Source organism: Taudactylus pleione, unplaced genomic scaffold (genome assembly GCF_031769625.1).
Source record: "Taudactylus pleione unplaced genomic scaffold, aTauple2 ptg000016l, whole genome shotgun sequence".
Lineage (NCBI taxonomy): Eukaryota > Metazoa > Chordata > Amphibia > Anura > Myobatrachidae > Taudactylus > Taudactylus pleione.
Window position 1 is genome coordinate 35429744 of NW_028284418.1, and position 23963 is coordinate 35453706.

General features: G+C 39.6%; 1 protein-coding gene across 11 annotated transcripts in view; it reads right to left on the reverse strand.

Moving 5' to 3' along the window:
- Positions 1-3785: 3785 nt before the first annotated feature.
- Positions 3786-23963, reverse strand: part of PAX2 (paired box 2) — a 77481-nt gene continuing 57303 nt past the window's right edge. For 2 of the 11 annotated variants that reach the window (XM_088475638.1, XM_088475629.1), the window contains exons 8-12: positions 17459-17668; positions 14503-14604; positions 13974-14072; positions 9674-9760; positions 3786-8907 (exon numbers count right to left, since the gene is read on the reverse strand). In XM_088475638.1, coding sequence (XP_088331764.1) covers positions 8786-8907; positions 9674-9760; positions 13974-14072; positions 14503-14604; positions 17459-17668 — 620 coding nt within the window. In that variant the 3' untranslated portion in view covers positions 3786-8785. Of the gene's footprint in view, positions 8927-9673; positions 9761-13973; positions 14073-14502; positions 14605-17458; positions 17669-23963 lie in introns of all 11 variants that reach the window. The other 9 variants (XM_088475631.1, XM_088475630.1, XM_088475639.1 and 6 more) reach the window with 7 other exon arrangements.

Consider the following 23963-nt stretch of genomic DNA (forward strand, 5'->3'; position numbering starts at 1 on the left):
CATTACTGAATCACCCTCAGAGTTGGTAACATTGCTGCTTCACAGCATAGACCCAGTTGATTTGATTCCAACCCTGGCTGCTATCTATGTGGAGACTGTGGGGCTGATGCTGACTTGTATGTGCACCTGTTTATAGAGTCTATCTTGCATGTTTTAGCATTGTGAATGTTCCGAAACCAGGCATATGCAAGTACAGGTCATGCAAATTTCCAGCACATGAACACTTATGATTGAAGAGATGTAAATGGGCTGTAATGGAGCACTCTCAGACATGCAACTGCTAGCTGTGCAGAGTTGGACATACATATCTATCACCAGGCTGGTGCAAGTGCACATTGATGATGATGATAACTAATACTAAACCAAGCGTTGGCATAGTATAGACAACAGGGATGGACTGGGGCTGTGTTTCAGCCCCGGCATCCCTCTGTGTGCGCACATGAAAGAACAGCATGGACATGCCTCACAGAGGCATGTTGCATGCCACCCCTCTTTCTGCAAGCCAGCCGAGCAGAGCACCGGGAGGCGGAGCTGCTCAGTCAGGCTTTCGGACTGGATCAGCCCATCAGGCAATCAGAACTTCCGGCATTTACCAGAAGTGCCAGATATCCAGTCAGTTCCTGGTAGACATAGGGGGCAGGCACACCATAAGATGCACACAGCAAAATATACACTTTTTTTCAGTGCACACAATGTGGGTACCCAATATTCATAAGGCTCAGCATCAGTGCCTGCATGTTCTTTCTGTGTTCTTCTTATAGATTTCCAGGTGCTCTAGTTTCATCCTATGGACCAAATACTTACTGATAAAGAAATATGACAAAATTGCCTCTAGTGGCTGTTTGTTTCTCTATGCATAGGCATAGTTATTGTGGGTGCTCTGAATGTTGCTATGTGGCCCAGAGGCTTAGTGGGCCCCAGACTCGGGTCATATAGTTGTCTGCCAAGTTCCTGGAATTTCCTGCTAAGCAATTGTTCTGGCCTGAAAATGGGGATGTATCAGCACTCAAATAGGTGGTGGTCTCTGTCTGTGCCACTCAGTAAAACTCCACACTGCTTTGATCCTTCTCCTGCATTCACAGCCTTTGTGAAGTGAGCTGAGGGGTGGGAGTTGCGCTATGAGACCAGTACTGTCCCAAAAAGGGGCACAGTGCAGAAATTAAGAAGATCTCCATTCAAAGAGGAATCTCCTGCTCCCTTCACCTGCGTATCCAAGAAAAACATAAATTGCTATACATGCCTTGTTAAAAGGAAAACAAAAAGCATAGAGCTACTATTAGTGTACTGTATTAGTAAAAGTTGCAGTATGTTAAATGTGGAGCAATAAAATAAAATCATCTGCAATCAGGCCCGGCAACAGGGTGGTAAAAGGGTCAAAGGGGGACACTTGTACCAGGCCCCGAGATTCCAGGGGACCATAGTCCTCAGGAATCTCTGGAATCCAATTCAAGAGGCCAAAGTTTTTTTTTTTTCTTACAGCTCAGCGTGAGTGACCTTAAAACATTGCGGCCCTGAATTGGAGAGCAGAGCCACCCGCAGAAAAGGAGCAGCAGGCAGCAGAAGGTTAGTGTGAGCTGGGCTGGAGAGACACTGGGCCGTGTTTTTGTGGGGCTGGAGATGAAGTGACACAGGGGAGGATGGAGTTGAAGATGGCGCTGGGGAGACACAGAGGGTGAGGCTAAGAGATATAGGGGGTAATGAGGCTGAGAGACATGGTTAAAGTTGAGAGACATGGGGGGATGAATATGGGAAACATAGGGAGGCAGATGAGAGACATAGGGAGAGAAGGCTGGGGGGAACTGGGCTTAGAGACACTAGTGGGGGGATGGGGCTGAGAGACATGGGGGGTGAGGCTGATAGACACCGGGGGAGGTGAGGCTGAGACACAGGGGAGATGAGCTGATGGCTGGTGATGGAGAGACACAAGGGGATGAGGCTGAAGAGACATAGGGGATAAACAATTAATAGCGAGGGGATGAAGCTCCTGTACTATAATTCTGCGACTAGCGGATTTCAGTGCCTCAGGACTATAGTCTCAGTATTATCGCATGAGGTAACAGCATCACGTCCGACACTTAAGTCGGAAGATACAGTTTAGTGTAACTAAGCCCTGGGCATAAGTCACGGTAAACTGCATCTCCAGACTTAAGTGTCGGGTGTGATGGAGTCAATCAAATAGGTCTGTGCACTCATCCGAGGATATACATATCCTCACTTCTAATTGAATTCCCTCCATAAAGGGGATGAGGCACACAGGGATGTCCAGTTTTCACATTCAAAAGGATGACTGAATGTTGTGAATGGGATTCACTGAAGCAATAATGCACTAAAGTCGACTATCACAGTGAAATATCATGCAGATAAGCAAAGTGATAAGTACTGAAATACCGGCAGTCAGGATGCCTCCTGTCAAAATATCGACATCGGCATCCCGATATTCGGTATCCTGACAGGGGTGGGGTAAGTATACTAACCCTCTCCCTTATCCCCCGAACCCTAAACCTCCCTTCGCCTAAACTAGCCCCCCGTCAGTGCCTAAACCTAAGTCTCCCCCCTTTGTGCCTAAACCTAACACTCCCCCATTAGTGCCTAACCCTAACCCCCCTAGGGGTGCCTAACCCTAACCTCCCCCCAAAACCTAACCCTAACCTCGCTATGCTGCCTAAACCTAACACTCCCCTCCCCCGTGGCTAGCAGCTAAAATGGCTTACCTCATTCGGGATGTGCCTGTCTAGATTCCAGCATCGGGATTAATATAGGCGTCGGTGTTTCAACGCCTATCTTTAGTCCCGTGTTGGGCTTGCGACGTTGGGATTTCGACCGGCGGCATCCCGTCCGCCGGTCTAATAACTACATCCCTAATTTTATTTATATATATATATATATATATATACAGAAACATATCTAGTATATGATATACTGAGGACTGTTTCAGATTACAGGATACCATACACAGGGCCATAACCAGTCTCACTGTCCTGGCCCCATGTCCATGATTTTCCTACTCTAGGTACTTGTTCTGTGATGTCTTTATGTCACGTTTGCACTGCTACAACACTAACCCTACCTAAAGACTATACATATGATAGAGTTCTTAGGTAATATTTATATTTATTAGTCCTCCATCCCTTTACTGCAATATGGATCTGAATATTTTAGGTGTTCTGGCTCCTTTCTTTCTCAATAGAGATCTAGCATGAATGTATTTATTCAGTATGAATGTTATACATTCAGTGGTGTATCTATAATGCCGTATCTATAATGGGTGCAGTGTGTGTGGGGACTCCACACCGCACACCCTGCACTCATATTTTTTTTAACTTACCTGTCCGTGTTCCCGCGTTGGGTGTCGGTGCTGCTCAGAACACGGGAAAATGACCACTGCGGCCATTTTTCCGGTGTTCTACGCATGCGCAGTAGACTCCGGGCACACTCTAGTACCCAGAGTCTACAGAATGCCGGAAAATGGCCGCCGCGGCCATGTGTTCTGCGCATGCGCAGTAGAATCTGGGCACACTCTAGTGCCCGGAGTGTACTAATGCTCCGGTGGCTGGCCGCGGGGGGGTTCGGGAGGGGGCCCCGCACAGGGAGTGCACAAGGGCCCCCTCCTCTGTTAAGACGCCCCTGTATACATTGTTACCCTCTAATTACACAACATCACAACAAACGGCAGATAGATATAGATTTGCATCTAATTTTGTCAGGGCATATGTAATTGTAGGGCTAGCCCATAACATATATTTAGTTAATCTGCTGAAAAGCACAGAAAGAATGAACCCACAAGGTGACATACAAAAGAATTTATTTGTCATGTGCACGAAAAAGAGTTGAACAACTGAAGCGATGATCAAAACCATTGTGGCTTCAGTCAAACATGTCTGATCAAATGCTGTAGCAGAGACGTATCTCTTGTACCCGAGTCATAGAAGGCAGAATGGCCTGTACACTGTATGCTGCAGTTGTGTCATCATTACATTGTTTTCTTTTACAAATGTCTCTTTATATACATTTCGCCAACTTCAAACAAACTGTAGAATCAATAAATAGTAAGTTTAGTTAATTAACCAGGAAAGCATTGTCCCCTGCCAATTTCACCCTTGTGCTAACTTCCTCTTCCAACTTTCTTCTAGTCCATTGTTGCATTGGTCAAACAGGGATCTGATTGTCTCAAAGGAAATTTTACGAATAGAAACTCTCATGTTCTAAAAATCCATATAGTATTAATTTCATTCTGAAGTATTTTTTACTTTTGACCATTGGAAAACAAAACATGATAAAGCATGCAGACTTTTCCCCAATGAAACAAGTTCTGTGCATATTGTCACTAGCACAATCAAGGGATGTACAAAAATGGGTTTATATCAACATGTCATTTCGGGCCTCATTCTCTACAGCACGAACTCCAAACAACAGCAGAGACCTTACACTAAATGGTAGAAACAAATAACCAATTTTTATGAATTTCAAGCCAAACTTTTAGGTCCAGGGCTGACACTGTGAATCAATGATGACTTCTAGTTGTAGCAATTTAATTTTAGGTTTTAATTGAATGTACAAAAGATAGCATTTCTGATCTGTGATAAAAACAAGGATAGGGAATATGCAATGTAAAAGAGAGCAAATGATTGTAAGCACTGGCTAGAGAAACATGCAGAACACTGTGTTTGCATTGGAAACCTTTAAACGCTTTTTTTGTGTAAAAATTAGGCAAAAAAAAAAATTATCAACTTATAAGGCTCTTTGCAAAACCCGCAGACTTTGGCGAGTCACTAATATTCATGCTGTGCTTTATTTGAAACATCATTTTCCTTTTTTTTCTCCAATGAGCACAAGAAGACTTGCAACATACAGACATTTTGTTGTTATCTACTTGATGAAAGCTTCATTTAATAGGATGTGTAATGAAATGCAGATGAACTTATATACAAGACAAAATATCCTTCACTTTACACAAGTCATCTTTCTACAAAGCAGCAACCGTTTTGTTTTGATGTAATATAAATGTAAAAAATTGCCATAGTCAAGTGTTCCTGTAGAGCCCAATTTAGTGGAAAAAACTCAAGTGAAACTGGATTCTGCCATACAATAGTATCACATAGATTCAGTGTCGGCAAACACAAACTAGACATAATACTGCATAGGCATCACATAAATAAATACAGGGAGGGAACAAGAATCTGGCTTTGGATTGAAAAAAAAAAAAACAGAAAATTCAGCAGGGTTGCAACAAAAAAAAAATTTGTCAAATCAGTGAAATTCAACATTTTTCAAGTTATTAATTTAGTTTCCGAGTCTGTATTTTCCTCCTGATAATTCCTATTTGTTAGCGTGTATTTCTTGCTCTTCAGTGTTGTTGAATTTTTGCTTTACTGCAATGTAATTCTCATGAAGGCTGTAAATGGACGATGCCCATAGCATTAACGTGTACATTTTTAAATACATAGATGAGAGATATGAAATTATTATAGGACCATTAGTTTTAAAATACAAAAAACATATTTTCCACATGTCAGCTTCTCTAAAACTATAGTATTAATATGATGCTTAATCCCCATTTTCTGGATCATACAGCCAAATGACTAGGGGAGTTAGGGTGTTGGTTTATACACTGCGTGAAAAATAAGGCATCTATGTACTAAGCCTTGGATAGAGATACAGTGGAGGGAAATAAAGTACCAACCAATCAGCTTCTAACTATCACTTTACAGGCTGTGTTTGAAATATGACAGTTAGGAGCTGATTGGTTCGTAATTTATCTCTGTCCCATTTATCTCTATCCAAGGCTTAGTACATAGACCCGTAAGGGCTCTTGCATATGGGCACCGTTTTTGTGCTTGTGTCCTGTTGTTGTGAGATGCACTCAGTAGCATGTCATTACAATAGGAATTGTTGTTCACTTGGCAACTCTGAAACTGAAAGTTTCTATATAAAGATAAGCCTAACTCCATAGGGAAAAAGGTTACTTTATAACTCCATTCCGACGCTACACCTCAATGGAACATTGGAACAAGGAATGCAAGTGTAGGAAGAACCCTAAAACAGGATTATCCAAATATCTATGTAGTGGGCTATAAATAAGATGTCACTGAAAGGTGTGACCATTCTTCACTACGTGGATTTTCCCATAGGAGAGCGGAGATTTGTAACCAACATGAAAAATTCAATTTAGTCCCTATGAGGATATCTGGAAAACATGTACTGGTGAGGTGTGAGGGCTTGTATGCAAAAAATTTAGCTAGAGCTGGCTTGTAACAGCACATAACACATGTCACAAAAAGGAATTTTACCTCCATCACCTGCATATTTGTTTGCTCTGTTTACCTACAGAGATTTAGAGTATGCAATTCCTTTTTTCAGTCTGTGAGTAAGGAACATCACCACCCACTTTAAGAGATCAACAGTGCAGCAACTGCTCGGGTGAAGATAAATTTGCAAATCAGAATGAAGTAGCACCCATTTATCAATTTCTCATGTGTAAATATTATTACATTGCTCACAGGTAGGTTCTTTAAAGTCTGCAAATTAAATTTAGTTCCACTTTAAGGATAATATCAAAAGCCCAGCCGCTATAGATGAGACTAAAAAATGACTACATTAGAGTCTACATCTTTAATGGGCTCAGTTTTGGGCCTGGCGGAAGTACAGCTCCCTGTTTGCTTGAAGATAGCGGCAGATTACATTTAAACTGTAACGTACTGGTGGCACTAGATCCTCCCACATTCCTTCTACAGGGATTAATATTGCGTGCAGAATGATTGGCAAGAGCACGAGTTTTGTTAGGATTCAATCCATTGTAATATAGAATATATTTTAGGAGAATATAACAATCAATCATATATATTTAAAATGGGCAGTAGGCTAAATGTTTTGTAGTGGAAGCTCTAATGTTTTCTTTGATTAAAAGGGCAATAAACCACCTTCAGCTGAAAGCCATTAAGATGTTGCCTGCTAGATGCTTTAGATGTTTATACTTCAAATCTGTTTTCAACCATTCTGTTAATCGGTATTCAAATTTTTCGCATGGTCCAGAAATTGGCAGCAGCTCTTGTGAAGCGCACTGTTTGTTAGCCGTTATTTTCCCTACTGTTTGGGTGTTGATATAGTCCAAATAAAGTGAATTTTACACACAGTGAATTGCACAGTCTCATCTGACCTCCATGACTTGGAGGTTATCACACTGTTTTTGAATACACTTACAAGTGTGAGGAGTTCCCATGAATGTAGACAATAATCTCTGTCTTGAACGCACAATCTCAAACATCAATGTGATCATGCAGGACTCAACTGTCAGCTGGATCAGGAAGTGTAAGGGGTTTAATGATACTAATCACGATAACATGTGACGCGTTTTATCATCTCAATATTCTGGGGACTGTGAGCAGGCCCTCCTGGATTTGTGGTAAAACCGTGTAACCAGGGTGGCAGACATTTAGGGGCAGCAGGCGGTTACCTACACAATGTTTTATCACCTTATAACAATATTTTATGGGTGTATGCCAATCAGCATAAGCAAATGTAATGATCAGTTTAATTGCTAGTAGAATATGTTTATTTCTCTTATACACAGGTTATATGGGACATTATGGCGAGCAGGGTCAGGGAGTTCAGCTGCAATTGGGGTAGCAAAACAAAAGCTGCATAGAGTGGCAAAAAGGTGAAACTCAGGCATGCCTGCTAGAGGTTGGGTTAATGTCTAATCATTTCTTTTGAAAGTTAAAATCACTGGAAATACAAACTGCCTGTAAACCTGACTTAAGTGCGATTTTTCAATCTGAACAAAAATATTGAATTTACAAAGCCACATCCTGTATTTTGTTATTTTTTGTTTTTACAATGATTTTGACTCAGGGACACCTCCCGATATTAGACTGTGACACATTAGTGCAAAACAAAACAAAAAAAAAGACTTAGAAGAGAAAAAACAATTCCAGAACTGCCTTCTTTACATGATCCTATGACATTCTCTTCCGTTTTCAGTATTTGTTTTTGTCTTTGTTTTTTTTTTATAGAAAAACTGTCTATTGTTATTTTTTTTACAGACCTTCATGATAAAGCATAAAAACAGTGTATTTTATATATATATTTATATATTCATATATTTTATTTGTTTTGTTTTTTCTGTTTAGTCATTTCACTTGAAAATGTCCTCCTGTCTTCTCCTCTGAGCTGATTGTTTTTTCACAGGAAAGGTGTCCGCATAGATTCTGTGACAATGCCAGCACAACAGGTGGAGGGTGAGAGACGGGCATCCTACCCAAGGCAGGAGGGGACGGTGACACATCTTCAATGATACTTTTGTACTCTTTCAGTCCTCCAAATGCTTACTATTTCGTGACTGCTCTGTCCACTAATTTTCCTTCATAGGTCTCACCAATGGAACACATTTTAGGGTGGAAATAATCAGCCTTCTCCTTTATTTCTTTTTCTCGTATACAAATTGTTTCCACCTATTTTTTGTAATACATATATATTTTTGGAGTCTTAGAACAATGTCTTGATGCTTTGCATTGCTGTTTTTAACACAATAACACTGACATTTTAAACACTTTGCTGCCCTAAGGTCCCAAAATCCATAGTATAAATTAATCTGCGGGCCTCTCATTTGCAGCAAAAGGGCTCCGGTGTCAGGTGTGTTTGCTGGGTGTTCACTTAGCCACCATATGTATAAAGTAACAACAAAGAAGAGAGAAGTTCAACCCATTGCAGCTGAGTGGAGTCATTAGCTGTAGCGGAGTGATTTCTGGAGGCACAAGATGAGACGCCCTTCTTCCCAGGATGACGACGTTCACACAGGTACAATATGGAGGCCTAAGTTCTCGCCATGTAGTTTCATGTGGTTTCCATGGTAACTAGTGGCGGTCATATGCAGTGGCAGCAGTGGGAGGTGCGGAGCCCCTGGATGTGGCACTATAATAATAAGGGGAACCTGAAAGTTAACACAGGAGAAGAATGGACTGGTTGAAAGGACAACAAGTGAACAAAAACTTAGACACAACAAACACAACAAGAATAGATATACTTGGAACAAGACTGTGTTTTCTTGTCTGTAACAACTAAATTGTCTGTAATAACTACAAATTCACTGTACATGTGTGTTACCACCATTGAGCTTGTTCATGGCTTACACTCCAGGCCAAATCTATATGCATTTCTGACTAAAACATAGGCAAAGAAAACCGACTGTGCTCATTTATATATATTTTTAAATGCACAGGAAGCTCAAACAGGGCGTCCATAGGGAGTCATTTATGTGGTCAGGCAGCAGCTTCTGGGAATGAGAATGTAACTTTGTTTCAGGCTGTAGGAGTATTGCTGATATAATACAACAGAACATGTAGTAGAAGAGACATAAGGTGCACTGATTTACTCATTGCACAACCATGTACAAAGAATATTCTCTACAGGGGACTGTTGTAATGTCAGAATACTGACTGCTCTCTTAGCACCTTCCATTGTATCTCTTTTGTTGGGGTGGTAGAATTATTTTGTCCAGTAGGGTAGGACATCATATAACATTCCCTACTTTGTTGGTTGGTGATTCATGTCCTACACTTACACAGAGCTTAGAAAACACCACAGGATATGAAAACATTCTTTATTCTTACCATTGAACAAACAGTCATCAGTAAAATGCATTTTGGCCTCAATGCCTAAAAGTTAAGTTCTTACTCACTTAGTAATGCTGGATTGCTAAACCTCCATGCTTCATTGTATGTCGTATACTGAGGGTGACTGTAGGGATTTCCTGAAAATTCACTTCCTAGAATGCAAATATATATAAATGTATAAAAAAATAGTTTTTGATCCACGGTTAGTGGGGAGATTAAAGTTTTTTAAAATGCACCTGTAGTTTACCCACAGCAAGTCTCAGTCACTAACTCCACATTTAGGTGCAAAATTTTTTAATACGCAAAAGGAACCAATCGGCAATAGGTTTTCATCTATCTACTGCAAGTAAGCCAGTGAAAGGAAGCATTTGATTGGATGATTTGATTGACTATAAATTTTGCACTTAAAGGGAAACTTATTAACTGAGTCATAATGTAGACAGCCATTTTGTTACCAATATCTATGAGACTTCATTCAGTTTATCCATCACTGATCTCAATGGTTCTCAGTGGATTAAGTGGTTGATTTCTCATGCATTGAAGTTCAGCCTATAAAATGTAAGTAACTGGTGCACTTTAAATAAATGTAAATGCCATTTCTACAAAATGAAAAAATATTAGTTTCCATCTAATAAATTACAATACTATGCATCAGACTATATATTAGAACTAGAAGATTTATAACAGAAAAATACATTTACAAAAACAAAGACAATATGGAATTCCTGACCATAAGAATGTGAGCTTATTCAGTCATGGGTTGGTGCTCTATGGGTTACTATATAATGGGAGAGTAATTTCTTCCCACCCTGAGCCTGTTATATGGTATGGTTGTTTTGATGTGACGGCAGATGATACTGGGGAACCCAAAACCTAACCCTCCCCCCCGCGCGGCTATCCGCGCTCTGCACCCGTCGTCCCTTCGATCGGGATGCCAGGCGTTGGGCTCCCGGCGTATATGTCTAGTAACAGGCATTGGCATGTCGACGTCTGTCTTTAGACCCTTGCCGGGATATGACAGTCGGGAAGCCAGATGTCGGGATTAGGTCCGCCGGCATCCCAACTGCATACCGTTCCAACTGGCTTTACAGAGAAAAGGAGCCTGTCTGTTCATACAAAGGTAGACCAGTATCACTCTGGTAGAATTGCAAAGCACTGACTAGATCACTTATAGGGGGTAAGTCAATGCTCTATGATGTGCCTCCGCGCTGTACAGCTGCGCAAGTTACCGCTTGTGACGGCATGGAATCTTCGCTCATTTTCCTGATCACGTCAACAGGGTGTGAGGAGAAATAAGGGAAGACACATTACTGCCCTACAGTTCAGGAGGCCATTGCGGAGAATTGTATTGTCCCCATAATCTAGAAATGCAAACAGTTTAATATCTTTTGAGATTATCCCTAGCAGGTATTTTATATTATCTTCCCATGAATATCAGACAGGGTCCCATTAGCCCTTTGCTATTATACAATTCATTTATTACATTAGACATAGGTAAAATGTGCAGGAAATTGAGCAGCATTACATGTGTCTATAGGTGTGTGCAGGGGGGAGGGAGTAGCACAGCGGACAGTGGAAAGTGTTTATTGACGAGACGTGAAAGCATGCATACAGGAGGATAATTACTTTTTGAGCTCAACTGTGACCAAGAGGAACTGAGCTATCTCTTTCCCTGATCGCTAATGAAACAAGTGTAATTTCCTCATCAGCATTGAATTTTATTTCCATAGCCCCCTATCTGCTCACCTGGCCACAAGCCCTTTCCAGCGGTTCGTTGCACCGATCTGGACTCCTTTTTCTTTACATTCTACAATAATGTCTCAAACTATTACTCTTGTGTATTAGGGAGTAAAGTGTAAGGGGTAAAAATATAACTCTGTACTACATCTTTATGCAATGTCATTTAATGGAGCATTTAGTCTTACTTGTGTTATACATCTATATGTTATATATAAATAATCAGGGGCATTAATACATTGTCAGTGCTGTATGCAGAAAAATAGCTTGTCTCCACTAAATTAATACACTGTATCCATCATATGTTCCGAATTCTGTCTATGAGGGTATATCGAATTCATTATATATACTGATACACAGGGCTATTTGGATTTATTCAACTATTGTCTAAAATATTAAAATAACATATCTATTGGTTTATTAGCATCATAGTTTAGGTGTAATAGTATGTCAACAAACCTTTATTTTGGCAATGGATTTATATAATAGATGTTTAGGAATATTCTGACCATGGTGCTATGTAAAAAAGGGTCAGTAAAAAGGTTCCAGTCAGGATGTCGACATTGTTGACACTATCATAGTGTCAACATGTTCAAAATGTCGACATTGTGAATGTTGATAGGGTTAGGCTACAATTAGGGTTAGGGTTAAGCAGAAATTAGGATTAGGGTTAGTCAGCAAATTATGGTTAGGGTTAGGCAGCATTTAGGGTTAGGGTTAGGCTACAATTAGGGATAGGCAGCAATTAAGGTTAGGGTTAGGCAGCAAATAGGATTAGGGTTAGGCAGCAGTTAGAGGTAGGCAGCAATTAGGGTTAGGGTTATGCAGCAATTATGGTTAGGGTCAGGCAGCATTTAGGATAAGGGTTAGGCTACAATTAGGGTTAGGCAGCAATTACAGCTAGGCTACAAATAGGGTTAGGGTTAGGCTACAATTAGGGTTAGCAATTTGGATTATGGTTAGGAAGCAATTAGGGTTAGTGTTATGCAGCAATTATGGTTAGGGTTAGGCAGCAATTAGGGTTAGGCAGCAATTAGGGTTAGGCAGCAAATAGGGTCAGACAGCAATTAGGGTTAAGGTGCCCACACACATACCGATGTCCTCACGATACGATTTTATGGCCAATTTCCTCATGAACTTTCACCGGAGCTCCCTTGCCGTCGTGATCACGATTTGGAGTTAAAAATGTCCAATCTGACTAAAGATCTATCTTGCAGCCAATGCATTGTATCCCAGATTAGCTAATCTGCCCTACAGCACGGCAGATCAGAAGATGCGATGTACGACGAGCGGGGACGCTCATCGGCATCATGCTCGTGAGTATAAACTCACGACTTGTACTTTTTTTACCCGATTCGTCGTCACGATTCGTTGAAATCGGCCAAATCGTTTAAAATGACGCTATGTGTGTGGGCACCTTAAGGGTTAGGCAGCAATTAGGGTTAGTGTTATGCAACAATTATGGTTAGGGTTGGCAGCAATTAGGGTTAGGGTTAGGCTACAATTAGGGTTAGGCAGCAATTACAGTTAGGCTACAATTAGGGTTAGTCAGCAAATAGGGTAAGGCAGCAATTAGAGTTAGGGTTAGGCAGTATTTAGGGTTATGTAGCAATTAAGGTTAGTTTTAAGTTAAATATCAGTATCAACATTGTGACAGTGAACATTCACAATGTCAGCATGTTGAAAATGTTGACATTATGTCAGTGTCGACATTGTGCATGTCGACATTTTAACGGTTGATATTATGACAATACCGACATCCTGAATGTTGACATTTACATGTCGACAAAATTGTGTTGACACGACAAATGTCAACATTCTGAATGTGTCCTATTAGTTCTGTACAACAACATAGGCTTTAAAAGGTTATTGTATGCATATGGAACATTTTATTTCTGTGGCCTTAGGCTGGGTACACATTAGAACGATATCGGTACGATTTGCCATATTGGAACGACAAATCATGCATATGATCTAATGTGTATGCACAATTGTGCGCTCCCGCGAACAACATATGAAATCGTTTGATTGAGCGTTCTGCACGGTCAATCAAACAATATCTGTGTGTGGCTGTGCATTTTAATGAAGGACGGAAAGAGGTATCGTTCATTAAATTGTGTAGTGTGTGCGGCCAATCTGTGATGGTCCGGGGCCAAGGGAAATCACCCCGACCATCTGCACGATTGGCCATTGTTCTAAAGTGTACACAGTTTTAGTTACAGAAAAAGACAATCTGTAGCCCTTTGTTGTTGAAGAATGTGCCATATACTGGAAGCTATAGTTGGACAACAAAAGACATAAAGTTGTTTCAGACAGGTCTATAGCTTATGCGACAGAGAGAAACCTGTTTATGTATATGTATTATACATGGTACTATATGTAGTGCTTGTTGCTGCCATGTAAGATAATCATTGGGCCTAAGTCACGTAAATTAAAATCTAAACTTTACCAAGTAAAGTCCTATTAAAAGGAGCCTCATATTCATGCTGACAAATAAAATTAGTGTATATTCTATAACGATGGATTGGTATCCAAGCTTTCTCCCATATGGCTAGCAATGGCATTAGACAATGTGAGAACACAAGCAAAACACACAACAGACAGATATGCACAATGTGCTAGACTCACCACTCCCAGTCCTGCAGTGAAACAGACATGGTTTAGAGCTGGACAGACATGAGCAGCACTCCACAGGCTGGACCGAATGGTGGACCGAAACGTTGGTGCCTGTCAATGCAGTGATAATGAGATGCCTCTTCCCTGCCAGTGACCTGTGGAGTGCTGCGTACTATGTGTTTCAAGCTCTAAGCTTAGTTAACTAAGTGATATGTATGCCAAAATGAGAAGGGAATGACCGGTGTGTGAATGTAAACTCTGTGTGAACAATGCAATATATTTAGTACAGCCCATCAGATTGTTTGCTGAACTCTGCCTATTGGTTATGTCACAGCAACCACACGGATCAGCTGACCCTGGCCTCAATCAATTGTATAAAACAGTAATACTTTCCCTTTAATCCCTGGATATACTGTATATGTAGTTATAATTGTAGTGTGCTGGATTATTATAAAATAAAAGTTGTTGTGTATATCACTGATTGCTGATGATAATGCTAATACTGGGATTGAATTGTTAATAAAAACAAACTTTGACTCACCAGGCACCATTCCAGCCAAGGTTGAGGTGGGGTAGCTGCCTTGTCCCGTTGGAGGAACGTGAGGAGGGTAACCAGGCAGGGTTGTACTTGACATGTCTCGACCTAAAAAAGCAATAGACATTTCTTTGTTAACAGTTAAAACAAAGCACATATTTAAAGAAATATATTTATTAGTTAACATCTAACATTATTGTTTGAGAATTCCAAATTCTTCCAAGCAATTCATTTGTAAGGTCTCCTGTTATTAGCATGTGAGTAGCACCTGCTTGTGTCCCATACACTCACTGTCCGTCCAGTCATCCTACTTGTCATTCAGACAATCACACAGTACTCACAGTATTCATTCCCTCCACTCATCATTAGGGACAAACGTGAAACTACAGAATGTCTATCACAGATGTTCCTATGAGAATGGCATAGTAGTATATCTTAGTCAGATAGCCACTAATAGCAACATAGGCAGTTTTCTCATTGCGAGCCACAAATACCATGGATACCGAAAAACAGAAAGAGAAAAAGAAACGCGTTTAAAAATTATATCTCACAAACCCTTATTCCAATTCTAAGGGGAAAGTGCCTACAAAGCCTGTTTCAACGTATTGCATGTTGACCTTAGCCAAGGAAGAGATTGATAATATTAACATTCACTAGGATTCTAGAACTCCATATTTGAAGGACTATAGCACTTTTATTAAATCAGTTAGGTAACACACAATTTATAAGGATTACATACCAAGTGGTGAGATAGTTTTATAATTCTATTTGTATTACAATAGTCACTGGGTTCGAGCTCAAAGCACTCACTGGTACAAACTAGGGTTGTACTGAATGCTTTTATCATATATTCCATGACTACCGCACAAAGTATGACATATGTTTAAGACTATTCTAATTACACAGGACCGAACTTAAACATTTTATCTTTTAGATTGGAAGCAATAATGCTGTCCTGCATCCTAAAATTAAGAGGAAATCAGAACTTGGGTCAGTTGTCTAAACCCAAACTTTGCTAAAAAAAAACAAGCCTCCCATAGGATTCAAATGAATCCCAAACGTATCCCTGGATCCGGTGCAGGAGAATTTCCTTGAATATATTGTGTTCTAGGTTATAGCAGGGAACACTAACACACATTTCATAACCAGCATTAATCATCTGTAAATATCCTCTATTTATTCAGGCAGAACGACTTGGAAACGAAATCTTTGGTACTGGCTTTCTATAATCCCAGATAAAGTTGCTACATTATTAGCAAGTTCCATCCAATATTAGCAGAGGTAAATAGCCTACTTATATGATTTAGCAAGACCCTGCTTATAAAATTTATGGCTGATATATTCTAGACTTTCAGTGCCATCCAAGACCTGTCTGGTAAGGCCAGTTCAGGAACTCAACAATATAATGTTCCTGAGCAGGGTATAATTAGAGTAATCTAGAGGGGTTTCATCTGGATCCAGAATCCCAGCCACCGAAAGAGCTCATACCCCTGATGTTTATACGCATAGCAGTTTATAACTCTAGACATGCACATTTAAACAGGTTTGACATTATAAACCACTGTTTCTATTATTCCCATACTAAATTGTGGTTTACTATCATTTAATTGTATTCGGGACGCATCCTATTCTAATGGTTCAGGCTTCAAATAGTTTAAACAAAAAAGAAGAATCTCCTCGTATTCCTTAGCTTGACCACACCATTATAATGGAACAACCAGTCTGCTGGTCGGATAGCTACATACACATTTTCAATGCTTGGTAACTCAAGCCTTAGCACCCGAATATGAACCCGGCTGACATTAAAAAATGGTTATTTTCTGTATGACGCGTTAAGCTGCATACTCTTGTAAAGATTTTCTGTCCAACCATCTAACTAGTTGATTGGTTGGAATGAAAATCTGGTAATGTATGGGAGCAAATGACAATCAGCAATTTGCTCCCAAATGCTGGAAAATGGACAAAAACTGTTGTTTGAACAAATTGTTTAGATCAAACATTTAACAAACTTGTCTGACGACCATTTTCATCTGTTTTCTGGCATTTAGGAGCAAATTGCTGATCATCAGTTACTCCCATACATTACCAGATTTTCATTCCAAGCAATCAACTAGTTGGATGGTTGGACAGAAAATCTTTACGTGTGTACCCAGCTTTAAGCAGACCTTGAAAGCAATGAAGAAGAATGTGCAAGATCTTCTCACCTTGTACATACAGTAATAGAATGCAGCAACTGGCTACCAAATTAGCCGACCCCTAAATCTAAAACCCTGCTGCAAATTGTCTTGCTTACAATGTACTTCCCCTTTATTCAGTCTTCATTAGGATGGTCCTTGCCTTTGCACTCTAATAGCTGTCCTAGAGTCACAGTGACCATGTGCTTGGGCTGACAAGCAGGTGTACACAGCCCATTACAAGTGTACTGATACAGACTGTCCTTAAGTCTTTTGCCCTGCTGAGTTATAACTGTGTTATGGTAGCAGTAAGTCTGTCATGTGTACAGCGACAATAGAAATTACCAAACTTCATGTTACTTAAAGCACCACTGAAGGGTTTGATGGCAAGCAGGGAGGGAACCTCCGCATTTTAAAATATCAGATGTATTTGTTTCATGAAGTATTTATGTAGCAATTTCTTTATAGATCTTTGCAGTCAAGTGATTTCCAATAATGATCAGATTCAGCAATGTTATCAGCATGGGTGAAACTGGTAATAAAGTCCTGCGTCTACTTCTGAGCATCCTATAAGAGTAAAGCAGTGAGGTCTTATAAAACAAAGCATGCTATAATGCTATAATACCCCTTTTATTCAGAGTAGGGAATATACGCTACTGATTCGCTAAACTGATTTACGTTCTTTAATTATTTGGGGCTTGTTTGAAACAATATATTCCAATCATCAGATAAACTCCCTATTTGAGTACTGTACGTAGATGATTTATGCATGAGTGTAGGTTTGGTACCTGCTATGAGTGGCTGGCTGCCGAACTGCCCGTAGGGAGGGCCATGGTGGGTGAAGGAGCTGTACGTAGGTGTGGACGCGTCAACCGTGAGGGCCATCTGGAAAGGCTGAAGATCAGCCAGCCCCGAGCTGGCCAGTGAAGAGGGAGTGAAGGGAGTAAGGGAAGCTTCATGAGGCTCTTGCTTTACATAGAGGTGAGAGGAGAAACTCTCTGTGAGGAAGAAGGAAATGGATGTACAGAGGACAGACAGACACAGGTCGGGTGGAACAAAGAAAGAGAAAAAATATATGTATAAATGTAAATGGAATGATATAAAACAATAAAATAAATATAAAGAGGGTTTAAAATAAGTAAAAAAATGGTTCTGTAATTGATTTGGCACCCTGATAACTGTATCTGCTGCAACAACATTGTATAATCATCAATCTTACGGAAGTAAAACTACATCTTCTTATGAAAAACATAAAGGGACCTATGCAATTAAGGCAAAAATTATTTTAAAGTGCTTTTCCTTATATAGGTCTCATTATCCAGTAAAAATTATTCCTTTGTATATAGTACTGCATAATCGAGAGTCCCAGGGGCATTGTTCATATATCTCTCTATATTAGAGTCAATGAGTGAAGCTGCAGTATTTGATCTATTCTAAGGACTTGAAAAAGTTATGAGCTTATATATATATATATATATATATATATATGTGATGGCTATGTCCATGTTATAATTTTGAGCAATAGAGTAGGGACTTGCAGTAAAGTGGGGTCCCGTGACGCGGGCTGCAAGCTTAAATGCATTGATCAATTCATGAACCAAAACCCCACTGTTTATTATGTTTGTTATTATTGTTAGTTATTATGGTGAGTGCAGAGCCCCTGTGATTTCTATTTAAACAATGTGGTCACATACCATGTTGCACCCAAAATGTAGGAATGGTGAGTGCCATGGATTAGTGCTTTATATGTATATGTATATATATATATATATATATATATATATATATATTGTATTTTCGGCCTGTCCGTTTAAATCCCTTCTAAATATCAACCTGTTTGGGGGACTAAGTTAAAGTGAGTTGGTAATCTCTTGTAAATCAGACTTCCTGAGCCACTGCAGCTCTACAGCAGACTGTGATCTGGGTGTTGATTTGCACTTAGCCAGTGCATAGGATACAATGTTCTGCAAGAACAATAACTAGAGGAATTACACTGCTTAGAATTCCTCACATTGTTTACCTGTGAATGTAACATAGTCACTGCATGTAACACAAGGCCATACAGTTTAATGGGAAAAAAGCCCACAACCTACACACAAAACATAATATATCCTGCAAGTATTTCATGAGAGTAATAATAGAGCTGTACTAGTAATATACCATTATACTGTACTTTGCAGTCAAGTTTTTATTGGGAGGGACTGGGGTGGTTCTAGTAGCCATTCTATCAGACCTCACAAGCTTCAAATGTTAAAATATAGACTTTAGGAAATTCACAAAACTACAATTTTAGCATACTTATATTTACATCTAAACCTCTCACCCCTTCCATAGACAGACATCACCCTAAAAGTGTGTCTCAATACTGGCACACCCCTGGCATCTGATTCCAAAAGATGGCATTGGTGGTACCTAAGTGTTATTGCTATGGAAATCTCTTACAAATTACTTATTATTTATAAGGCGAGATTTACTGTGCTAAATATAAAAAAACAGCTAGCCAAATGCTGTACTCTTACCCAAATCTAAACTGATATTTTATGTGTGCCTTATTAGGGGTTTACCCTGTCATCCTTTAAGCTGCTTTCTTAATGTGGCTCAGTGAGCACTGTCTTGGCTACACATCACCAGTAAGTGATAAACTGTCACTGTTAACATTGCAAAAATTCACAAATTAAAATTTTATAAATAATGCTAAAATATGTGTAGCTGCCTCAGATGCCTAAACACAGCTGAGGCAGCCAGTTAGTAGGCTTCGCTGATATTCCTGAGAACTTAGGCATCCTATAGATTGTAAGCTTGCGAGCAGGGCCTTCCTACCTATATATCTGTCTGTTATTACCCAGTTTTGTTCTATTAATGCTTACAATTGTAAAGCGCAACCGAATATGCTGCACTATATAAGAAACTGTTAATAAATAATAATAAATAAACCAATTAATTTACAAGCAACCAGTGACATCATAGAGACAACATGTGTACTGTAAAGATTTTGATTATATACTATTAGAAAAATGATAAAATAGTCCACCTGAGTGATTTCACATGCCATATATGTTATGTATCAGAGTTATGTCTAATACAGGGGACTGTTCTATTCTTGAGTTTATACTAAACCCATAACACTAAAGAATGTCAATTGAAGTCAAACATTGTTTTACTCTTACCTAATTACTGGAAATATTTATATATATATATATATAAATATTTATATTATATATATAAATATATTTATATATATAAAAGCTGATTCAGTGTTGATTACTAGTCCGGAGACAGGCCGTTTGTAGAATATATATATATATATTTATGTATATATTTATATATATATAGGTCAGTTCCTTCCTTATCTTTATAGATATAGTTGTTGCCACCTGTGGTAACTGTATGACTCTAGAATGAAGTAGTGATAAAAGACTAGCTCTAGAATGCTGAAGAAGTGACAAATATCCAGTTCTAGAATGCTGAAGTAGTGATAAATGTCTAGCTCTAGAACACTGAAGTAGTGATTAATGACTATATGTGGAATGACAAAGTAGTTAGAAATGTATGACTCTAGAATGCTGAAGTAGTGATAAATGTATGGCTCGAGAATGCTGAAGTATATATAAATTACTAGATCTAGAATGCTAAAGTGATGATTAATGACTAGATCTAGAATGCTGAAGTAGTGATAAATGACTAGATCTAGAATGCTGAAGTAGTCATAGTTTAGGTTCTATCACTAAGATTGATTCTCCCATGAAATATAACAAATGGATTTTGCAGGACAGAAAAGGCACCCAGAGCTCTTTAACAAGGCAGTTTAATTTACCAAATTATATTATTATGTTATTTCCTGCTGGCAGCCCTTATTGAATCTGCACATTTTAAATTATTTTGTCAAATAAAACGATTGGAGTTGGAAAAATGATTCAGGAGGAGGCAAAAAAATCAGCTAACACGAGAAAGAACTCCGACGGTGTCTGCTGTAAAGTGAGACTCTGATCCAAATATATAGTATTTCTGGGTTAAGGATACTTAATGAGATTATCCTCTAATAGCTAAAAAATTGCCGAATCTCTCACCTTGACAAAACTATCTGGGACGCCTGCACTTCTCTTCCCTATAATAATCACTTCATGAATCATTCATCTTTAATAGATTATGCAAATAGAAGGACATAAAATCAACAATGATCAATAACGCCAAGCATTTAATTGCTCGTAAAAAAAGGAAAAAAAAACATTTTAAGATTAAGCATGATCTGCAACCTTTTTTGGCTAATGACACCATTATTCCAAAAACTGGAGCATGGCCTAAGTGCAGAAAAATAAGCCCCTCCACCTCCCTCCCACCCCCTTCTTAAGCTTTTTCCTTAATCTGTCCTTTACAATGTTTACCTTCATTACTGTTGGTAAACAGCACTGAGTCTTAATGAGTGTTTCTGCACTGCTCTGTTCTCTGATTGAAATCCTGCATACAGATGAACATGTTAGTGCTAAGGTGCCACCTGGGAGTATCACGCTGAGCCTGCAATGAACTTTCCTCACACTTGGACCGAGATGGATCAGGCGAAGGCATCTCAATGACATTGAAAAGAAGTAACGAAAAGGACTGACATGTCTAGGCTATTGAATATGCAATCAGAAACACTAAAACAAAGCACACTCTTTTTGCCACCCGAGTACCCTTAGCAATGGCTTTACATGGCAAGGGAGCTTATTGCTATTGCACATCTGCTTTGTGAAAGGAAGCAGCACAGCCCACATGAATATACAGTGAGTTGTGACCTTGGGTAATTCACCTTACCCTCCATATCAGTGCTTCGTGACCTACTCCTGAACTGTAGCAGATAATAACAGCTGAGTTATTATTACTCATTTAATGCATTGTTCCACCACATGACAGCCAATCCCCTCTACAAGCCACATCCTCAGCAGAAGTTATGGTGTAGTTAGTAGATATACAATGGACCAGCTATGTCATACGCTACTCTGCTACACTCTCCAAACAGTCTTTGTTCTAGTGCCTGATTGTATGCACATGACAAGAAGGCTGATCTGTAACAAATATGAAATAATATACAGTATATGTATTAGTATTGTGATTCATCTACAGCATCAGATACTATATATACTATACGTATTTATTCCACAGCAATGGAATAATGTATCCCAGTCTGCAATGAAATGTGTTACTGAAAAGAAGTTGACATATATACCCAAGACTTTACTCAACTTTTTGTAGTTTCTGAAGATGGCGTCAGTCAGATCCTTTAGTCAAGCTTCCAAAACTTTCAGTTTTCGGAGCTTGATGAAGTTAGGTCCTCCCCATGCTATTGTATGGAGATGGCGTGCCACATCGGAAAAAAAGATAAGCAGGAGATATCCGTGATATCTCCTGCGTTACCCATATAATGAATGAGTCTGTTACTTTCGTTTTACATTGGTAGGTGAAATATAATCTTTTCATCTGAAGTCATGAATTATGGATAGGCCTCTTATTCTCTCACATAAAGTCATTATGTAATGTTAAGACACTGAACCATTGTTTTGAGACCTATCTATTTAAATGGCTGAGCCTGCAGTGTAAGGATTTATACTGGCCATACGTGCTGTGATATCACAGCCAAAAACTGGCCCAACATCCCAGTGTAAATGCAGGGCCAGATTAACAATGGGCAGATGGGACTACAGCTCCAGGCCTCCACATAAAAATAGTCCCTTCATTATGACAGCATGTTAATGACCAGCCGTCATCTGCCTACACAATTGGCCATAAATCATAAATATTAAAATTGTATTTCTATTTTCCTTACAAAATGAGGCAACTTTTCTACTTTTATGTATTTAGGGAGACATTGGGGCTGATAGTATAGGGCGTGTACACGCCCACAGGGCACTGGCCATACCCACACAGCACTGGTCACAGCTCATCCAATTCTCACAATAAGCCCTTCATCATTTTCAGACTCAGGGTCATGCAGGCCCTGTGTATATGACCCAAAATCTACCAAAAGCAATAGGCTCAGTACTGGGTATATTTCTAATGAAGTTTTGGAAGGGAATTGCATGCGATCCTTATCAGCCTGTGTGTTCGGTCATCTCCTTATTACATATATAGCCCCCAATGACACCTGAAGGTACCCTGAACCTTGGATTGGGTGGCTGAACAGTTCAACATTTCCAAATTTGGACACATACTGTACCTGACCAATTTGGACATTAATCCTGTTAACTAGTGCTAGTACCAAGCGGATCCCTACTCTGGAGGTATTTACAAAGCACAGACCATCTGATGTGCACTGTAAATCACATTTGGACCCACTATGCACCTCGATTTGGGGAAGTTAACCGAAATTCCTACAAAATAATTTCCATGCAGCAAATGACCTGAGTTGTGAACCCGTTTAAAGCATTTGGTCTTTCGTTATATATCGTTATCGTTCAGTCGTCCACTTTATTGTCCATTTTCAACACAAAAACGATGAACGATAACGACAACGCGCGTTCCCGCGGGTCATTCATCTTTATCGTTCTTTGAGTTAACATGCAGGCCAACCTGAAGATGTCGTCAGGTTACTGCATAGAGAAAAATAGAGTGATCCAAAAGCGCGATCTTCTATTCTGCATGTTATGGAATGGGGGAGAGAGCCCGGCGCTGAACGATATCGTTAATGATATCGTTCAGCGGGTGTGCTCAATGTCATGAACGACATTGAGCACAGCCTGCCGGGAACACATTAGACGATATCGCTCAGGGAGCATATCGTCTAGTGTGTACCCTCCTATAGGGTTTCAGAGTACCTATACACCCCACACACACCACACACACCCCTTACAAATCTTGTGTTTGCTCCTGGTAACACCTAGAAGTGCGCACAGCCACATCGCACAGGGCTCCAGCAGGACCTCATACTGAAATGAACCTGTCCCTGTGTATGAATTCACCAATCCACACAGAACAACCCTGCACAGCTAAACTGTCAGTCACTCTTATACTCCTAGCATGACAATCTGCTGCATGAATCATTTGGCTTATAAACATTGTAGTTATTTCATGCATATTATTCAGCTCGGTTACACACAGCCTGTGATATATGTTAATAATATCAATGTCCAGTAGTAGCTTTACTTTACCTCTGCAGAACCACATGTTAACATTTCTTGTTCATATTACTAACCAATAATTAAACTGCAACACAGATGTAAACATACAGCCAACAGATAACTCTATTTAAAATCTTACTGAGATTAGGCTGGGCAATTATGTTGTATAAAGTTGTGCTCTAAAGTTTGTATAATAATGAGA